General features: G+C 56.4%; 1 protein-coding gene across 3 annotated transcripts; it reads left to right on the top strand.

Moving 5' to 3' along the window:
- GRK6 (G protein-coupled receptor kinase 6) lies at positions 1-15,167 on the top strand. 3 transcript variants are annotated; one of them, XM_031043339.2, is made up of 16 exons: positions 1-113; positions 3,446-3,541; positions 5,914-6,026; positions 6,326-6,403; positions 6,651-6,751; positions 7,949-8,041; positions 8,355-8,418; positions 8,840-8,980; positions 9,635-9,825; positions 10,590-10,627; positions 10,768-10,857; positions 10,938-11,146; positions 11,416-11,553; positions 11,793-11,930; positions 12,069-12,203; positions 12,970-15,167. In XM_031043339.2, the coding sequence occupies exons 1-16, from the start codon at positions 62-64 to the stop codon at positions 12,973-12,975; spliced, it is 1,683 nt and encodes a 560-aa protein (XP_030899199.1). In that variant the 5' UTR covers positions 1-61; the 3' UTR covers positions 12,976-15,167. The 3 variants fall into 3 exon arrangements, with proteins under 3 accessions (XP_030899199.1, XP_005142742.1, XP_030899200.1); XM_005142685.3 differs by having other exon boundaries at positions 13,704-15,167; XM_031043340.2 differs by having other exon boundaries at positions 8,840-8,969; positions 9,681-9,825; positions 13,704-15,167.
- Positions 15,168-16,472: the final 1,305 nt, after the last annotated feature.

The raw sequence follows: 16,472 nt of genomic DNA on the forward strand, positions 1-16,472 counted from the left end.
TCGGGGGGGCGGCGGTGGGGCGCGGGCCGAGCGGACGGGAGGCGGCAGCGCCGCCGGGCCCATGGAGCTGGAGAACATCGTCGCCAACACCGTCCTCCTGAAGGCCCGCGAAGGTGAGCGGCTGTGCCGGGCTGGCTCCGGTGCCCGGGCTGGGCGGTGGGGCCGCGGGGCAGGCAGCAGGCCCAGGGCAGTCCGGCCGCGGAGTGAGCGCGGCGCCCGGAAGATGCCGGCCGCTGGCCTGAGCCGTGAGCCCAGCGGTCCGGTTGTCCGAGCAGCGTCTGCTGCCTGGGGCTGCGGCGGGTGAGCTGCAGGCTCCGGCCGCGTCTGTCCCGGGACTTAACCCCGGGAGGGCCCTGCCGGGGTCGCGGCCTTGGCTGCCCGCGGCGCTCCTGGAAGCGGGGAGATAACGGCGCGGGTCGGGCACGGGCAGCCCTAAAGCTCTCGGTTCTGAGCGGGCCCCGGCGCTGGGCACTGCTCCGGACAGCCGGCGTGGCCCCGCGCCCCAAGCCGTGTTTCCTCCGGGGGTGCTGACCTCCCCCTGTGGCGGCCCCCGCCGTGCTGGCGGCTTCCAGCATTGCCCCTTCCCGAGGCTGCTCTTGCTCCTTGGCAGTTTTGGTGCCTTAGGAGAAAGGAGTTGATCTCAGGCCGGTGAGTGCCGCTTCCCACACAAGGGCCGATCCCGAAACTGCGGTGGGGGAGCCCCCCCCCCCCCCCCCCCCCCACACCAGCCCCGGGTCTGCCCAGCACCACGAGCTTTGCTGCAGGTTCACAGTCCTCCTGCTGATTCAGGGGTCCCGGCTGAATTCCAGGGCACGGGTGTGGGGTGCCCCCTGCCAGCAGCGGGGTTGCTGTGAGCATCTGGGGAGGTGTGCAAGAGAACCCTCGGGATGGCTTAAAGAGAGCACTGGGTCACACAAGAGTCTGGTCCTTTGTAGAGATCTGATGCAGCCAGGTGTCGGGAAGTTCATTAGATCACATAAAGTGGCCAGGAAGTACAGTCCCTCCTGGCCCGTGGTGTGCAGCTGGCCAGACCAAGTCATGCTGGAGCCCGAGGGGCCTGCTGAAATCCGGTTAGAGAGCTTTGGAGATTAGATTTGTGGGAGCAAAGAACAACGAAATTAAATTTATACGGGCAGAAACATTTCGGAGCTGCTTGAAAATCAGGCTTAGTTGTAGGTACTCCAGGCTCAGTAGCCATGACATTATGGCTCATAATGGAAGGTTTGGTTCAAAACCAAACAGCAGCATTTGTGAATTCTGGACACAAGGCCCTGCTTCACATGGAGTGAGTGACCAGGAGGTTGGCTCCTCTCATTCCATCAGCAGAGCAGAGTTTGGTCACTGATGCAGAGTGAGGCGTAGGACAGCTGCTGCGGCTCTTCCCAGTGCCTTTCCCATGCAGGAGTTGGGCAGCTTGGTTGCAGGCAGATAGGATCCATTGGCACACACACTGGCAGGTTCCTGACCTGGGAGAGCTGCGGGTGGTTGTGGTGCCTCTGCATGGCTCTCCCACCCCACAGCTCGCTGGGATGAGCTCTGGCAGCCTCTGGGACTGGACAGAGCTGCTTTGCTGGCCAGGTCTGGCACCACCACATGCTCTGCTTCAGCTTTCTTGGGAGCCTTCTGGTCTGGTGTGGGAGTGTGTGGCTGAGATCATGCTGGACATGCTGGGGGAGCTACTGAAAGCTGTCTTCAGTTGCTGCCATAGGATGACCATACTCTGTGTTTCCTTCAAGCACTTCTAGGAAGGTTTTACCTGGGGAAGGTGAAGGATCCTTTCCCCATTGTCCCCCTTGCCTGCTTGCATCCTGCAGAGGGACAACAGGCCAGCTTTGAGCTGTCACTAAGCCCTGAAGCTCTCCTGTGGTGAGCTCTTGGTGGAGGCAGATCACCCCTTGCCCCATCCCTAGATCGCAAGTGCTGGGAGGTTGGTGTGCAGGAGCCAAGTTGCCTTCTGGGCTGTTTGCTGTGGTGCTGGGAGGGACCATGCCAGAAGGGTGCTGGAGCCTCCTTTCAAAGCAAACAACTCAAGGAAATGCAAGCTGCCATTCAGCGTCCCTCAGGAGCTGTGGGTCGTTGCTCTGCCTTTCCTTGAGGACTCTCAGGGCGAGGATGGCTTCTCCTGAGCCCTCCCTTAGTTGTCCCCCGCTATTTCATTGCTGCAAGCTGTGGCTGACAAGAAGGTGTCTGTGCTGCTGGTTTCTTCCACCCCTGCTTACCCTTGAGTCACTTCCTTCCTGAGTTTGTACAATCATGCAGCCCAGCTGCTAGTGTGGGGCAGATGTAACACAGCGACCCACAGCATGCCAGGGGCTCAGACCTGAGGCTGGCCCTGCCCAAGGACACCTGTGATGGCCCCATCCCACCTGCCTGTCCAGCCAAGGCCTCCTGCAGCACGGGTAGCTGGGGTGCCCATGGACTGTGTCTAGGATCTGGGGCTGAATTGCATCCACAGTGGAGGAAAATGTTATGAGAGTGTTTCCTAAGAGCTGATAAATGATGTTCAGCCCCTTCCCCCCCGATTTCAGAAAGCCTTTGGCCTAACTCTTTCAAGCAGGGTGGTTTAACATATTTCCAAAGGGAGGTGGGATATTGTGTGTGTGTTGGCACCGGGTGGAGGGAAAGCAGTCCCTAGAGACTGGCTGATCCCAGCAATCCTATTTCAGTACTTAGTGCTCGCTATGATGTAAATTTGTTGGTCTATCTAGAAGCTTTCCCACCCTGTCCTACAGCACTGGGCATTTACTCCAGCAACTGAAGTTAGAATAATATCAGGTTCTTGATCTCCCTTTTCTGAGGCTGGCTTATCTCTGTAGAAAGGTGGGAGTGTCCCCACTTCACAGGTGGGAAACTGAAGTGATGAGCCCCAGGCAATGCAGTAAGTTGTGGAGCCAGGATTAGAGCAGGAATTCCTGTCTCCCAGCTTCATGTCCTCCCTCTTAGAGCCTCTCCCTGGAGTAGGCAATCAGCCTGGAATGAGTAGGTGGCATGAACATCTTCACCAGGAAGATCTTCACACCAAGCAAGGCTTGGCCTCAAGAGATGATCAGTTATGCAGAGGTCCTGAGGACAGGCCTGCAAGCCAAGAACTCTTATGCAGGCATAGAGTGACCTGTGACTTTCGGAGCTCCTGGCCCTGCTGTGATTCTCCCATCACAAATACAAGTCACTGAGAGGTCCAGGTGAAAAGTTTTTGTGTTCTTGGTTGGGACTTTGTTCAGCAGCCAGAGTGGTTGGTCCATCTGCTTCCTTTGGCAGTCAGAGGCTCTAACACTTTGTTCCACCAGCCAGGAGACTGCTATGACCACTTCAGTCTTGTTTTCCTTGCCTGGGCTTGTTTGTGTAAACAGACAGGGTGTCTCCTCATTCAGCTCCTGGCAAGGCTAGGCTGCAGCTGGTCATCCTTGCTTCATAACTCATGGTACCAATTCTGTGTGTCCTGCAGGTGGTGGTGGAAACAGGAAAGGGAAGAGTAAGAAATGGCGCCAGATGCTGCAGTTCCCTCACATCAGCCTCTGCGAGGACCTGCGACAAACCCTTGGTGAGACACAGGGGCTGGCTGGAGTGGTGCCAGTGGGTGACCGTATGTGGGGTGTTGTGCACCCAAAGTCGAGTCCTGTGAGGGTCAGAGATGTGTTGGACAAATCCCAGCCACAAGCACTTGGAGCTGAGGGTGTAGGGAAGAAATAATGGGTGGGTACATCACAGCTGCACAGTGCTCGCTGGGTAGTGCCTGTTGATGTACAAACACACCTGGTAGTCTGTGAGGAGCTTCACTAGAGATACACCACCTTCTTTGTGCAAACAGACTTGCTAGGTGTTGCAGTTCTGGAGTGGCACTGTGGGGTGCCTTTGCATAAATAACACAGGCCCTGCTGCTGTCCTCTGGGCTCCCAGGCTGTTCCACAGTCCTTGACTTCGAACACGAATGCAGCAGCTTTTCTCAGGCAAAAATGGGCTCTTGCTGTGCAGTATGGATGAGAATTGTAGGGGTGGGCAGGGCTTGGCCTGTCATTTTAATACTGCACTTTGTACTCTTCATGGTTTTAATGTTGTTTGTGCAGCAGGCTTGGTCCTGGGATCATGTGCAATCGTTTTGGGGCACAGAGGGTGGGAATGTTCTGCCTCCTGGGGAGAGCTTGTTTAAGTTGTCACTCCAGATTGAGCTGCCAGCTGGAGAGTGGGACATTCACACTGTAACCCGCAAGCTCACAACAGCCCAGTGCGTGCTGTGCATCACTTCTTGGGGCTGGCTTTACAGCCAAGTGTAGTCAGATGGAGACTCTCACCTTGGTTTTGCTGCACACTGCCTCTGGAGCAAGTTGTGAGCACTGAACGAACACAGCTCTGACCTGGGCTCTCCTTGCAGCTCCTGTCTTGGCCATCCACATACCTGCCTCCTTCTTTGATTTGTGTGCCCTCAGTAGAGCTTTCCTCAGCTGATGTCCATCTTCTGCCTGCAGCCACCCTTCCTGTGGGTGTCATGACATTTTACAGCACTGAATTTCATTGTGCTGCCCACTTGCCAGTGGTGTGTGCTGGTTTTCTGTCTGTCCCTGCTGTCCCACTGTCCAAGACAGTGACCTTGTGAAGCTTTGGCAGGCAAGTCTCTCCCAGCTGCTGGCTGTCCTGACCCATGTCCCCACATCCCCTTGGGAAGGCACATGAGAAATGCTTCTAGCCTAGGTTGCAACCACCTCAATTAATTTCCCTGTGGGAGAGATGACCCCGTTCCTCATGCTTGGGTCACTCTTTGGATGGAGTGTCTTTATTTCCCTTTCTAGCAAGCTGTGAGGGAAATTTCTTTCCTATTGCAGAGGCTTGGCAGGACTGGGGGCATGGTGGGCTGGTTGCCCACTGCAGAAATGAGCTTTGTGTGCCCTGACCACAGGGAACAACCTTGTTTGAGCCGGGGCAGCCGGAAGCTTCTGATCTCGCCGGCAGCAAACTCGTGTCCTCCCCAGCTGAAGGGAACTCCTTCCCTTGTGGACACAAGGAAACCGGCCGGTGCTGCGGAGCTGGCGAGGCAGCCTCCTCCCCCACCACAACTCTGTGCTCTCCAGCACCCTCAGGAAGCTGCAGCTTCCTCGGGATAAACTGCTGCACCGGCTCGGGAAGGCCGGCGGTGCCCAGCTCCAGAGAGTGCTGACAGATCCCTGCCTATGATGGATGGCTGCACATCTGCACCCCAGGCAGCCCTTGGTGGCAGAGGCTGTTACAGAAATCTGTTCTGGCACACGATCAGACATCTTATGAGTGGAAGAGGAGGGGAAAAACGTGGAGAAGTGGAAGTGCTTTTGATAGTCCAAAGGGTTTGTGCCTGGGCTGCCAGACTTCAGAGAGGGATAGGAAGAATTAGCAGGGAAGCTGAGCTCAAGAGGGCTATAGAAGTTGATGTACAACCATGTGGCTGTCCCGTGAAGTGGGGTGGTCTGATTGCTGTGTGCAGCGTTAACAGGACATCTGTGGAAATGATATCTCCCATTTTCATGCTGCTGCTTCCAGCAGGGCCTTTGGGAATATGAGTGGTTTGCAAGAGTCATCAGAGCAGCTCTTGGCCTGGAAGATCTGCCTCAAAATAAGGTTGATGTGGTCCAAGGAAAGTTGTGTCTCTGGAGTAGTCAGTTGATTTATGTGTAGGAAGGATTGAGAAGAGAGTCTCCAGGCAAGCAGGAGACACAAAAGGTCTCTTGCTAGGTCTCGAGCTAGGCCAGGCTGTACAGAACAGCAGGTCAAACATCTTTTGGGGAAGAAGATATTCGTATAGGAACATGAAAGCTCTTGTCCCCATCACTCTCGTGGGAGCCTTGGGCTGATGGGTCACGAGCCCCTCCAGTGCTGCCTGGGGTTGGGTGGTGTGCTGTGGCTGCTCCTCTGGGGGCTGGCAGTGAGCGGTCTTCTCCATGTTTGCAGAGCGGGACTACCACAGCCTGTGTGAGAAGCAGCCCATCGGGCACATGCTCTTTCGGCAGTTCTGTGAGACACGGCCTGAGCTGGCACGCTGCGTCAAGTTCCTGGATGCTGTGGTAAGAGCAGAGCTTGTCAAGCTTTGCTGAGGGAGGCAGGGATGTTCTTGGTGCCTTCAGCATGGACTGGCTTTGAGTACTCTGACAGTTGCCAGGTACTTCTGGGCATTTAGGGTTTTCCTGGAGGAAAAACCTGGGAGTTGTTGTTAGTCCTTTGCTTAGGGAGCTGCTTGCTGGAGACCTGGTTTTCCAGGAAACCATGGGAAATGTTGGGCAGAGGGTGTTGCTGCTCTTCATCTGTTGCCTGGTTGCTGTGGCTCGTGGCTGGACCTGCTTCTCACACTGTTTGCTCTGTGCAGGCAGGGTACGAAGTGGCTCCAGACGAGAAGCGGAAGGAATGCGGGCAGCGCCTGATTGAAAAGTACTTGAAGCCAAACGTGAGTAAGAGGTTGTGTTTGCTGCCTGCAGTGGTAGAGCAGCTGACAGCTGTCATTACCCATGTCCTGCCACAGTGAACGTGCTGGGCAGGACAGTGAGGACAGAATACAGAGCCACCCTGCTACCTTACAAGCAACCATGCTGCTTTTGACAGTGGCCCTAAAGCCACCTTCCTGTGGGCTTCTCCTTCCTGGCAGGACCCTTGGGCTCTGCTCCCTGTGTCTGACTCCATCCCTTTGTCCCCAGAGTGAGGACCATGTGCCTGAAGTTCCATCACAGCTGGTGGATGCCTGTTCTGAGAGGCTGGAGCAGGAACCTTCCAAGGAGCTCTTCAAGGAATCCACTAAGTAAGTTGGAGAGCTGGGGCTTACCTGCAGGTTGTATGGGGTGGGCGCTGCAGCTAACTCACCTTCATGGTCCTTTCCTCCAGGAGAGTGAGGGCCGGTGCTAAGGCTGGAGCCTGAGAAGTCCTGGGTTAGCACAGCTACAGGAACGCAAGTGCGGGGAGCTCCTGTGAGCTCTGGGAGCCACAAGCTGCTGCAGAAACCTGTCACTCCTCAGTCTGCCATGGGTCTGAGTTGCTAATTGGGAAGGCTCTGTTTCAATGAGCCCCAGCATCTGGCCACACTGTGTTGTGCCAGGATCTCACAGGCACCCATAGAGCAGAGCTGACAGCCCTGGTGCCAGCTGTCCTCTTCTGCTGGCTGCAGATGTGGCTGCTGTGGTTAGGTGATGCTGGCTGTTGCCGCAGGGATCTAAGGTCATTTCTGTTCCCATTGTAGAGGCAGTGGCTGAGGCCCTGGCTCCGGGTGTGAAGCGGAAGCTGTTGGGCAAACCCGGCTTACAGCTTCCACCCCTCCCTGAGCAGTAACTGCAGCACGTTGCCCAATTGAGCGCAGGGCTGTAGCAATGGATTTGCTGCAGTCTTCTGGGGAGCGTTAGATCTGTGTGTGGTAACTAGTGTCACTGTCTGAATGCAGAGCCTCCGGGCTGGGCCCTGCCTGCTCTTGGCAAGCTCTGAAAGGGGAAGAGCCCATCCGCTTCTCCTTGATGCATGTCTCCAGTCTAGACACTGTGTCTAAGGCTCTTTACTCCACTGGGCAGCCCTGGCACTGGTCTCCAAGGCAGTTAGCTCCCCCAGGCCGGATCCCCTGTGGCCTTTTGTGCTGGATATTGATCTGAAAGTGAATTCAGCACCTTGTGCTGAACATTACCAGCAGCTTTTGGCAGGTGATTACAGCCTTGTGTGCATTTGCCCTGTGAGCAAAGGGATAACTGCAGAGTCCCATCATCCTGCTTTGTCCCAGAGCCCGGGCTGGTGCTGATAGGCCACAATTAGCAGTGCCAGCCCCATCCCAAGGTGTTTGTTTGTCACAGCAGTACCTCCAACACACCTTCCTTTTGCGTCACGGTTAGCATGGAGGTGGCTTTCTGAGCATGAGGTTGGGTGAAGGGATGGCAAAATAAATGTGCCTTAAGGGCTGCTCTTTCCTTGGACCGCTGTGATCAGCCCTTAGGAACTTGCTGGCTCTGCTCTCTCCTAGGCTTATCCACGACTACCTGAGTGTGGCTCCCTTTGCTGACTACCTCGACAGCTTGTACTTCAGTCGCTTCCTGCAGTGGAAATGGCTGGAACGGTAATGCTTCCTGGCATTGCTGGGAGACATGCACCCTCTTTGCATAGGCTGTCTGAGGGGTCCCTTGGGGTTCTTCCTGTGCTTGGTTCTGGCAGGAGCAAAGGGCCTGGCCTTTGTCTGCTCTTGCTCTTCTTGAGGGCCCTGGCACCATCAGCAGCCCCATCTTTGCTTGCCTTGCAGGGAAGCAAGGTCTGCTTGAGCAGGGGTTTTGGGGTGAGCCTCAGTCTCTCAGGCCAGGGCATGGAGGTGGTTTGGGCTTCGACTCCTGCTCCCTTCCTGCTCCTATTTCACTCCAGTTTCCTTTACTTCACAGGCAGCCAGTGACCAAAAACACTTTCCGCCAATACCGTGTGCTGGGCAAGGGCGGTTTTGGGGAGGTGAGTGACCAACATTTCCTCTACTTTTGGGGTACCAGGCAGCCACAAGCTTCTCTAGCACCTGGAGGCAGGTTCTGCTGGCTGGTTGGGTTGTGGGTTACGGTGCTGGGCATTGCTGTGTGTTGGACATTGAAAACTGCCACTGTCAGGCTTCTGTTTCTGGAATGGCTGTTCTCCCAAGCACTAGCCATGGTGTTACTGCTGGTGGCAGGGGCATCACAGCCCTCTGATGCTTATCTGTGACATGTGGAGACATCACTGCTGCCTGTGTCCTTGCTTTGACAACAGGCTTCTTGCTAACCTCAGACTGAGGTGGGGACAGGGACATTTTTGCCTTCCTGTGCTTCTTCCTAAGAGCAGAACCTAGACCCCCACTCTGGAAACAGCCGTGGAAGGGTGTTGGGCCTTGTCCTCCCTCCAGGTTTGTGCCTGCCAAGTGCGTGCCACAGGGAAGATGTATGCCTGCAAGAAGCTGGAGAAGAAACGGATCAAAAAGCGGAAGGGAGAGGCCATGGCCCTGAATGAGAAACAGATCCTGGAAAAAGTGAACAGTAGGTTTGTAGTAAGTACATAGGAATTGCTCTCACTTTGCTGCAGTAGTTGATTCTTCCTCCAACCAGCTGGGCTGGCACCTCTGTGCTCCTTACCTGGCGTGGAGAGACAGGAGCAGACCCTGCCCATGGGTTAGGGTCCTGGTGGCTGCAGATCTCTCACAAGGCTGGAATCTGGCAGGATCTCCTACTGCCTCTGTAAATTCCACCAAAGTCAGGCCCAAACACCCATCTGGTCTCACAGGCACCTTTCTAGCTTCTGGGGCACAAGAAAACAGTGAGATCTGTCTCTCCAGACAGCCAAGTGGGCAGAAGCCTATTCCTGAACTGTAGGGAGCTTTCCCTGTCTGCACTGAGGTGTGAACAACCTGAAACCTCCCATTGTGGAGGATTCACCAGATGCTGCCCCAGGGTTGCTGTTGGGTGCTGCTTGCCATGGAGGGGAGTAGTTCTGGATCAAGGAAACAGCGTCCTCCTTGTCTGAGAAAAGCTGGGGCTGTGCTGGGACTGATGGGTTTGCACAGTTTCCCCTCTGCTTCCTCTGCTGGCAAAGGCCCAGTCCTGCTGCCCAGGAGTGGCTGCTTGGGTGTAGCAAAGTGCCCATCAGAGGGTGGGCACTTCCTTCTTCCAGCTGTGTCTAACAGCCTTTCTGCCCTGAATTGCAGGTGAGCTTAGCCTATGCATATGAAACTAAAGATGCTCTCTGCCTAGTGCTGACCCTCATGAATGGAGGGGACCTCAAGTTCCATATCTACCACATGGGAGAGGCTGGCTTCGAGGAGCCCCGGGCAGCTTTCTATGCTGCTGAAATCTGCTGTGGCCTCGAGGACTTGCATCAGGAGAGGATAGTGTACAGGTGAGCACTGCCTGGTCCCTGCTGGGAGACCTTGTATGGGCTGCAGAAGCAAGAAGCTGCTCTTAGTAGCCCAGCTGGATCTGTCTGCTCAAGAAAATAAGCTCATGCTTGAAAGCAGCACAGAACTGAGTGAAAAAGGATCAGGAACAGAAAGCTGATCTCATGGGAGGAGAGGGGGAGCTTAGCTTGGCTTCCTTATGCTGGTAAATGATCGCCAAGAACAGGATGTGATCATTCTGTGAATGCCTCAGGGCAGGCACTTGGGTGCTTAACTGCTGGGCAGTATTGACTCTAGAACAAAGGAGGGTAGGATGCCCCAATAGGGGCAGAATGGAGAACAAGCTATAATGACTGTACTGACCAGGTTGTGTGATCCCCTTAGGGATAGCATGGCTAAACACAGGCTGGAAAGTCCCTTCTAGTCCTACCCTGTGGCTTGCCCTGGGGCAGGACAAGCAGAAGCAGCTTCTGCTCCTTTTCTCTTGTGTAGGCTGCCCCATAGTGAGTTCTACACCTGCAAAAAGGGAATTGCCCACATGCTCACCGCTTCCTTGTGGAGGACTGAATGTTGTCCTGGCCTGCCTCTCTGTGCCCAGGAGCAGAGAGCTTGCTGGGCTAACTATAGAGCAGAGGGTGAGAGGAATGTTATCTGTATGCCTGAGGGAGGGGCACTGCATCCCTCTGCTGCTTACCTGTGACTTCTTGAGATGATGCTGTTGCTTTTGTCTTTTGCTTTGATGTTAACCAAGCCCCTTCCTTCCTAGGGACCTGAAGCCAGAGAACATACTACTGGATGACCACGGTGAGTGCCGGTTCAAGAAAAGCCCTGGACCCAAGTCCTTTTCTCTTTGTCTGCTTGTACCAGGGGTTCTCTGTGTTCTTGGCAGCTTCAAACATTGCCCTTTGAGTTTGTCCTGTTAACTTGGCCCCTCCTCTGTGCAGGTCACATCCGTATCTCAGACCTGGGACTAGCTGTGCATGTGCCAGAGGGCCAAACAATCAAGGGCCGGGTGGGGACAGTTGGCTACATGGGTAAGTGGTCCTAGTGTTATCAGAAAGTGGTCTCTGCACACATGCTTTCCCTGCCCTCACGCATCCCTCACCCCTTGTAGCTCCAGAGGTGGTAAAGAATGAGCGCTACACGTTCAGCCCAGACTGGTGGGCTCTGGGCTGCCTGGTGTACGAGATGATCGAGGGACAGTCCCCCTTCCAGCAGCGCAAGAAGAAGATCAAGCGGGAGGAGGTGGAGCGGTTGGTGAAGGAAGTGCAGGAGGAGTACTCAGAGAAGTTCTCACCCTGTGCCCGCTCCCTTTGCACCATGGTACGAGTGGGTATCCCTGACCCTTTGCTCCTTTGCACATAGCTGGAGAACACAGAGGCTGCTCCCTGTAGAGATGTGGTGGAACCAGGTTCCCTTGTCTCTGATAAGGCAGCACAGAAGGGTCCAGAGTGCTTCAATTCCTCACTCTCCCAGTTACCTGGTGGGCTCATGTTGTTCCTAGGGACACACTGCAGGAGCCCAGCTGAACTCAGGGCTGTTTCTGCCCAAAGCATCTTCTACTCAGGGCACTGATACCCTTTGTGTTGCAGCTGCTGTGCAAAGATCCTCTGGAGCGCCTGGGGTGCCGAGGAGCTGGGGCCAAGGAAGTGAAGGAGCACCCTCTCTTCAAACACCTCAACTTCAGGAGGCTGGAAGCAGGCATGCTGGACCCCCCCTTCAAGCCAGATGTAAGTGTCTGTGTATCCTGGCCTCTTCAGTCACTGGGAAGCAAGAGCCCTGGTGTGGTTTAATTGAGGAGATGGGGCACATCCCCATTGCTTTTGTTTCTTGGAGCCTGGAAGAACAGGGGTCAAGCAAGCTTTTTGCTGCAAGAGAGGGGCCCTGGGCTTGGCCATGAGCCACGGTTGTTTGTGATGGTGGCATCATCACTGGAGTGTGGCATTAGAGCAATCTTTGTGCTGTTTAGCCTCAGGCCATCTACTGCAAGGATGTTCTGGACATTGAGCAGTTCTCCACAGTGAAAGGGGTGGAGCTGGAGCCCACAGACAATGACTTCTACCAGAAGTTTGCCACAGGAAGCGTGCCCATTCCGTGGCAGAATGAGGTAGGTTTGCAGGGCCGATCTTTGCTCCTGCTTGTGCCCACCATGGCAGAGTGCAGTGTCTTGCAGGGTTTGTGTCTGCCTTGCTGCTCACTGAGCTCTCAGTGACAGATTGCTACAGTTATCTTTGCCCTCTTCCAGATGATTGAGACTGAGTGTTTCAAAGAGCTAAACGTCTTTAGCACAGATGGGACAGTGCCTCCAGACCTGGACTGGAAAGGACAGCCTTCTCCACAGCCAAAAAAAGGGTTACTCCAGCGCTTATTCAGCAGACAGGTAAGAATCCCAGTGCTTCCTCCCCAGCAAGTTGTCTAGCAGCAATGAGCTTGCTCCTGCCTGTGCCAGGTAGATATGCCAGGGAGGTGAGCACAAGAGGGCAGCAGGCAGAGTCAGTGGGTGACCAGACCCCAGGGCTCTCGGGCACCTGTGCAGAGCTGCAGGGAGTACACTCTTCATGCTGGAGCAGTCGAGGGAACTGGGGTGGCATGTCCTGGTTAAACGTGCTGGAGTCACTCAGGCAGAGGGATGTTGAATGCACTTGAATAGCAAGTCTTCTCCCTTCCTATGTGCATAAAACATCCCTGAAGAAGACCTTGCTTTTGGAATGGGCTCTTTGGGCTCTCCAGAGCAGTTCTGCCAGACCTTGAGCCAGGCAGAAAGAGCAGTTCTTTCGAGGGATGAGGAAGAATGGAAATGCCTTGCAGCTGCTGTAGGCTTGCTTGCCTGCCTGTCTCTGCCCAGAACAGCCTTTGCCTTCTTTCTAGGACTGGCAAAGTCTGGGCTGCTGGCTCTCAACAGCTGCTTGCAGCTGTGGAACTCAAGCATGGTTGGCTCTGGACCCACTCTCAGCCATCTGGTGCTGACTCCTGCATCCCTGCCAAGCTCTGAGTTGTGCTTCACTATTCAGTGGGCTGCCCTAGCCAGAGCCAGCTCTGGGCTGGGATACCCAGCCCTTTCCGAGGCAGGCAGGACCTGCTGGCAGATGGGCAGCTGCCTGTAGCAGGGGTTGAGCTGTGATTTGCCGCGTGTTTTCTCTTTCCAGAGGTGAGCAGTCTCTCCTGGCTGCTCTGCTCAGGGAAATACCTGGTGGCCCGTGGACATGTCAAGATCTGGGAAAGAGGAGTGTTGTCCTTCAGTGCCTATCCCCTTCCCCCAGCAGAGCACAAGCTGCTTGTTGTTCTAACTGCCCCCTGAGCCACTAATTCCGCTTCCCTGCTTTCCTTCATGGGGTAGGCCTTGCCCTCAGCTTGAGCCAAAGCTGCCCTTGCATAGCCACTGCTGAGAGCTCTGCTCCTAGGGGGCAGTGGGCAGTTTCCTTCACTCCTCCTTCTGGGACACACAGAAGGGTTAAGAGCTCGTGAAGGGTTTGGCATTGCCCAGTTCTCAGACTCCTGTTCCAGCAAAAAAGACTTGAGCTGCTTCTGTGGCTGGCTGAGCCCTGAGCAGGGCCAATCGTCTATGCTGGCACTAAGCTGTATTGCTGGGTGCTGTAGTCCACAGAGACCATCTTCCTCCCAACTTCTGAGCTAGTCAGCTATATGCTCACCAGTCTGTCTGCCAGGAGCTGAACCCCCACATGCAGCTTGACTGTTCCTCTGCAAATGGGGGCTCCCTTCCAGCTCCTTGCCTCCATGTAGCTCTCCCATGAGCAGATCAGAGGGACCTGCCCCTTCCTCGCCAGAGGGCAGCTATAGGCTGGGTTGTGTGACCATGCTCACCCTCTGCTTGCTGTGCTCCTCTCTTCCCTCCTCCCTCTCCTTGCCCTTCTGACTTCAGGACTGTTGTGGGAACTGCAGCGACAGCGAGGAAGAGCCCACCCGGCTGTAGAGCACAGCCTGTTCTTCAGCCCTGGGAGCCCTCTGCCTCTGCCCAGCAAGAACAGCCCAACCTGAAGGACAAGGTAGCAGCAGCCCCACAAAGTGGATTTGTTTACAGCTCTGTACATCTGCATTTGAAGACTGGATGGCTCCAAGGCTGGAGCAGCACACAGCTCGGGCTGAGGTGCATCTGCCCGTGGGCAAACCCTCATCCCAGAGACAGACCTGGATGCTTCTGAATCTGCCGCTTAGGATTGTGCTGCTGCCGCTGCCCTCCTGGACCCAGGGTGGGAGGGAGGGATTGGGCTGAGGCCAGGCTGGAGCAGCCCTGCTCACACATTCCATGGTGCCGGAACGGCACTGCAGGTTTGGTGTATATTTATGTATGTTGGTCTGTACATATCACAGTTTTTAATCTACATATGCCAGTTTTTAATCTATAGGTGGGGGTCTGCAGTGCCCCCACGCTGTCACAGGCACAAATGTCCTCCTATGGGGGGAGCGATGGTGCCACCTTTGTTACCAGGGAGTCCTGGGCAGAGGCCTTCTGTGCCTTGAGGTGTCTAAAGCATCTTTCCTGGACCTTTGTGGCCATGCTGAGGTGTCCCTGGCTCCAGCGGAGTCCATTGCTCAGCCCCAAGGCACAGGAAACTGCTGTGCCAAAGCATCTACCATTGCATCCTGGCAGCAGAGCGTCACTGCCTCATCCCTGCTTCCCTGTCTGCCGGAGCCTGCTTCCTCCTGCCTCGTCTCACACATGCTGCCAGCTCCGGAGAGCTGATCCTGATCTCTCCAGACTGCGCCAGTGCCATGCAGTCACTGCCACAGCAGGTACCTGCTGCTGGGGCCAAGGGGTTGATCTGAGCCCTAGTGTGGTTCCACCAGCTCTGGACCACCTGTCTATGCATGCTGGGCCCCCCTGGGCCCACTGTGGTGTTGGAGGAGCAGACACATAAGGGACCCTGCTCTCAGGGAGCGAAGCTGTGGTAAAGGGAATGTCCCTTCCTGGGGTCATGCTCTGAGCTGTGACCTGAGTGAGCAGAGCCAGGACCAGCATGCCTGCTGCACTGGCTTGGTGTTTGTCCCTAGGGATCCTGGGGAGCCAGCACAGCTCCTGTGCCCAAGGGCAAGCAGGAGTGCAGGGGCTGGAGCCCTATGTGGCCCTGGGGAGCAGTGTGGGGCTCAGCCCACCTCTATTCTGCTTGTCCTGTCTCCTCTTGTACACTTGTCCCAGCTGTGCCCCAAGCAATAACTTGTCTCTTGTGTATGTACACACGTGTGAGTGCACATGTGTGTGCTGCTGCCTCGTGCTCATTCTGAGCCAGGCCCCCTGGGGGGGCTGAGCACCACTTTGGACCTGTGGTATCATTTGCTTGCCTTGCACTAAAGTTGGAGAGTATTTAAATTTTTAACCTTTTCTTAAGCCTAAGTGTGACTGTGCCTTGTGTTGCTGGCGGGTCAAGGGGGGCCTGTGTGGGCGATCCAGGGGTGGTGACTGGAAGGAGAGGAGCAGGGCCCCCTGTTCCTGTTGCCATGGGCTCTGCTGGTTCTCCTGTTCTCCAGAAAAGGGCTGATGCTGAGCCCTGGCCGCATGGGTGGCCCTCCATGGCTTCTGGCCAGTGGTTGGGGCCTTGTACTGTTGGGGTGCTGTGGTCCCCTGTCTGCCTTTGGCACAGCCCCTCCTGGGCTGTCCTGGTGTGCTGTGGGGCTGGGGACAGAATCCTGCTCCCCTCTGGGTGCTGTGCATTAGGGGACCCTGTGTCAGCACAGAGCAGTCTCGGGCCAAGGGCCAGCCCCTCAAAGCACAGGGAACACGGTGTGAGTAGGGTTGGGGTCACGACAGTCACCAGAGCGGGGGGAGCGTGCACAGGGTGTGAGGGTGGCTGCAGGGTGGGTTTGGGGACCAGGGCCGGTGGTGGGGCTGCCGGTGGTGGCAGCAGCCTCATGCGCAGCGCGGGGGGGGCCGCACGCAGCTGCACAGGGATGAGAATAGCAAGTGCGGCTGGGTAGCTAGGGAACAGTTGCTATGGGAGCAGGCCGAGGAGTTCTCACACTCGGAGGGGGCATCTTGGGGTAAAATCCAGGAAATTTCTGCAGTCATGGAAGGAAAGCAGGGCGGGGGATGGGGCTGCCTGCGGCTCCCACCGCACCAGCCGGGGATGTGGTGCCGCCCTGCCGGCACTGCCGGGGCTGTGGCACCCGGCTCCTGAGGTCACCAGTGTCTCAGTGGTGTCTGCCCCCCCGGCTGTGCGGGCAGGGCAGGGCTCTGGGCAGCCCCTGCCTTGGGCTCCAGCTTCCCCCCTGCCCAGCGCTGTCCCAGTCCCAACGTTTGGGGTGTGTCTCATCCACATCCCTGTCTTGATGGTGGGGGGGGGGAGAGAGCAGGATTTGGGTCAGGGGATGCTGGTGTATGTCTGGAGCTGTACCCCACGGACACGGCAGCCCCTGGCCGAGCTCTGAGTGGGAGCTAGGGCGCTGTGGGTCCGGGGTGCTGAGTCTCTAGCCGTGGGGCTGTGGTGGCAGCGCCGGCACACGATTTTCAGAGGTGAAGGATGCTCTCAGCTGTTGCCTGGGCAACGGCTCCTCCTCCAGCCCACCATGTGGCTCGGGGAGCGCTCCCCCGCCTGCCTCCCCCCGCCGCCGTGGGGAAGGGGAAGGCAGCTCCCGGCCCCCGGCGCTGGCGGGGCCGGAGGCCTGGCCCCCCCGCCCGTCATCGCCCTGGCCTGAC

The sequence above is a fragment of the Melopsittacus undulatus genome, chromosome 10 (assembly GCF_012275295.1).
Source record: "Melopsittacus undulatus isolate bMelUnd1 chromosome 10, bMelUnd1.mat.Z, whole genome shotgun sequence".
Taxonomy (NCBI): Eukaryota; Metazoa; Chordata; class Aves; order Psittaciformes; family Psittaculidae; genus Melopsittacus; species Melopsittacus undulatus.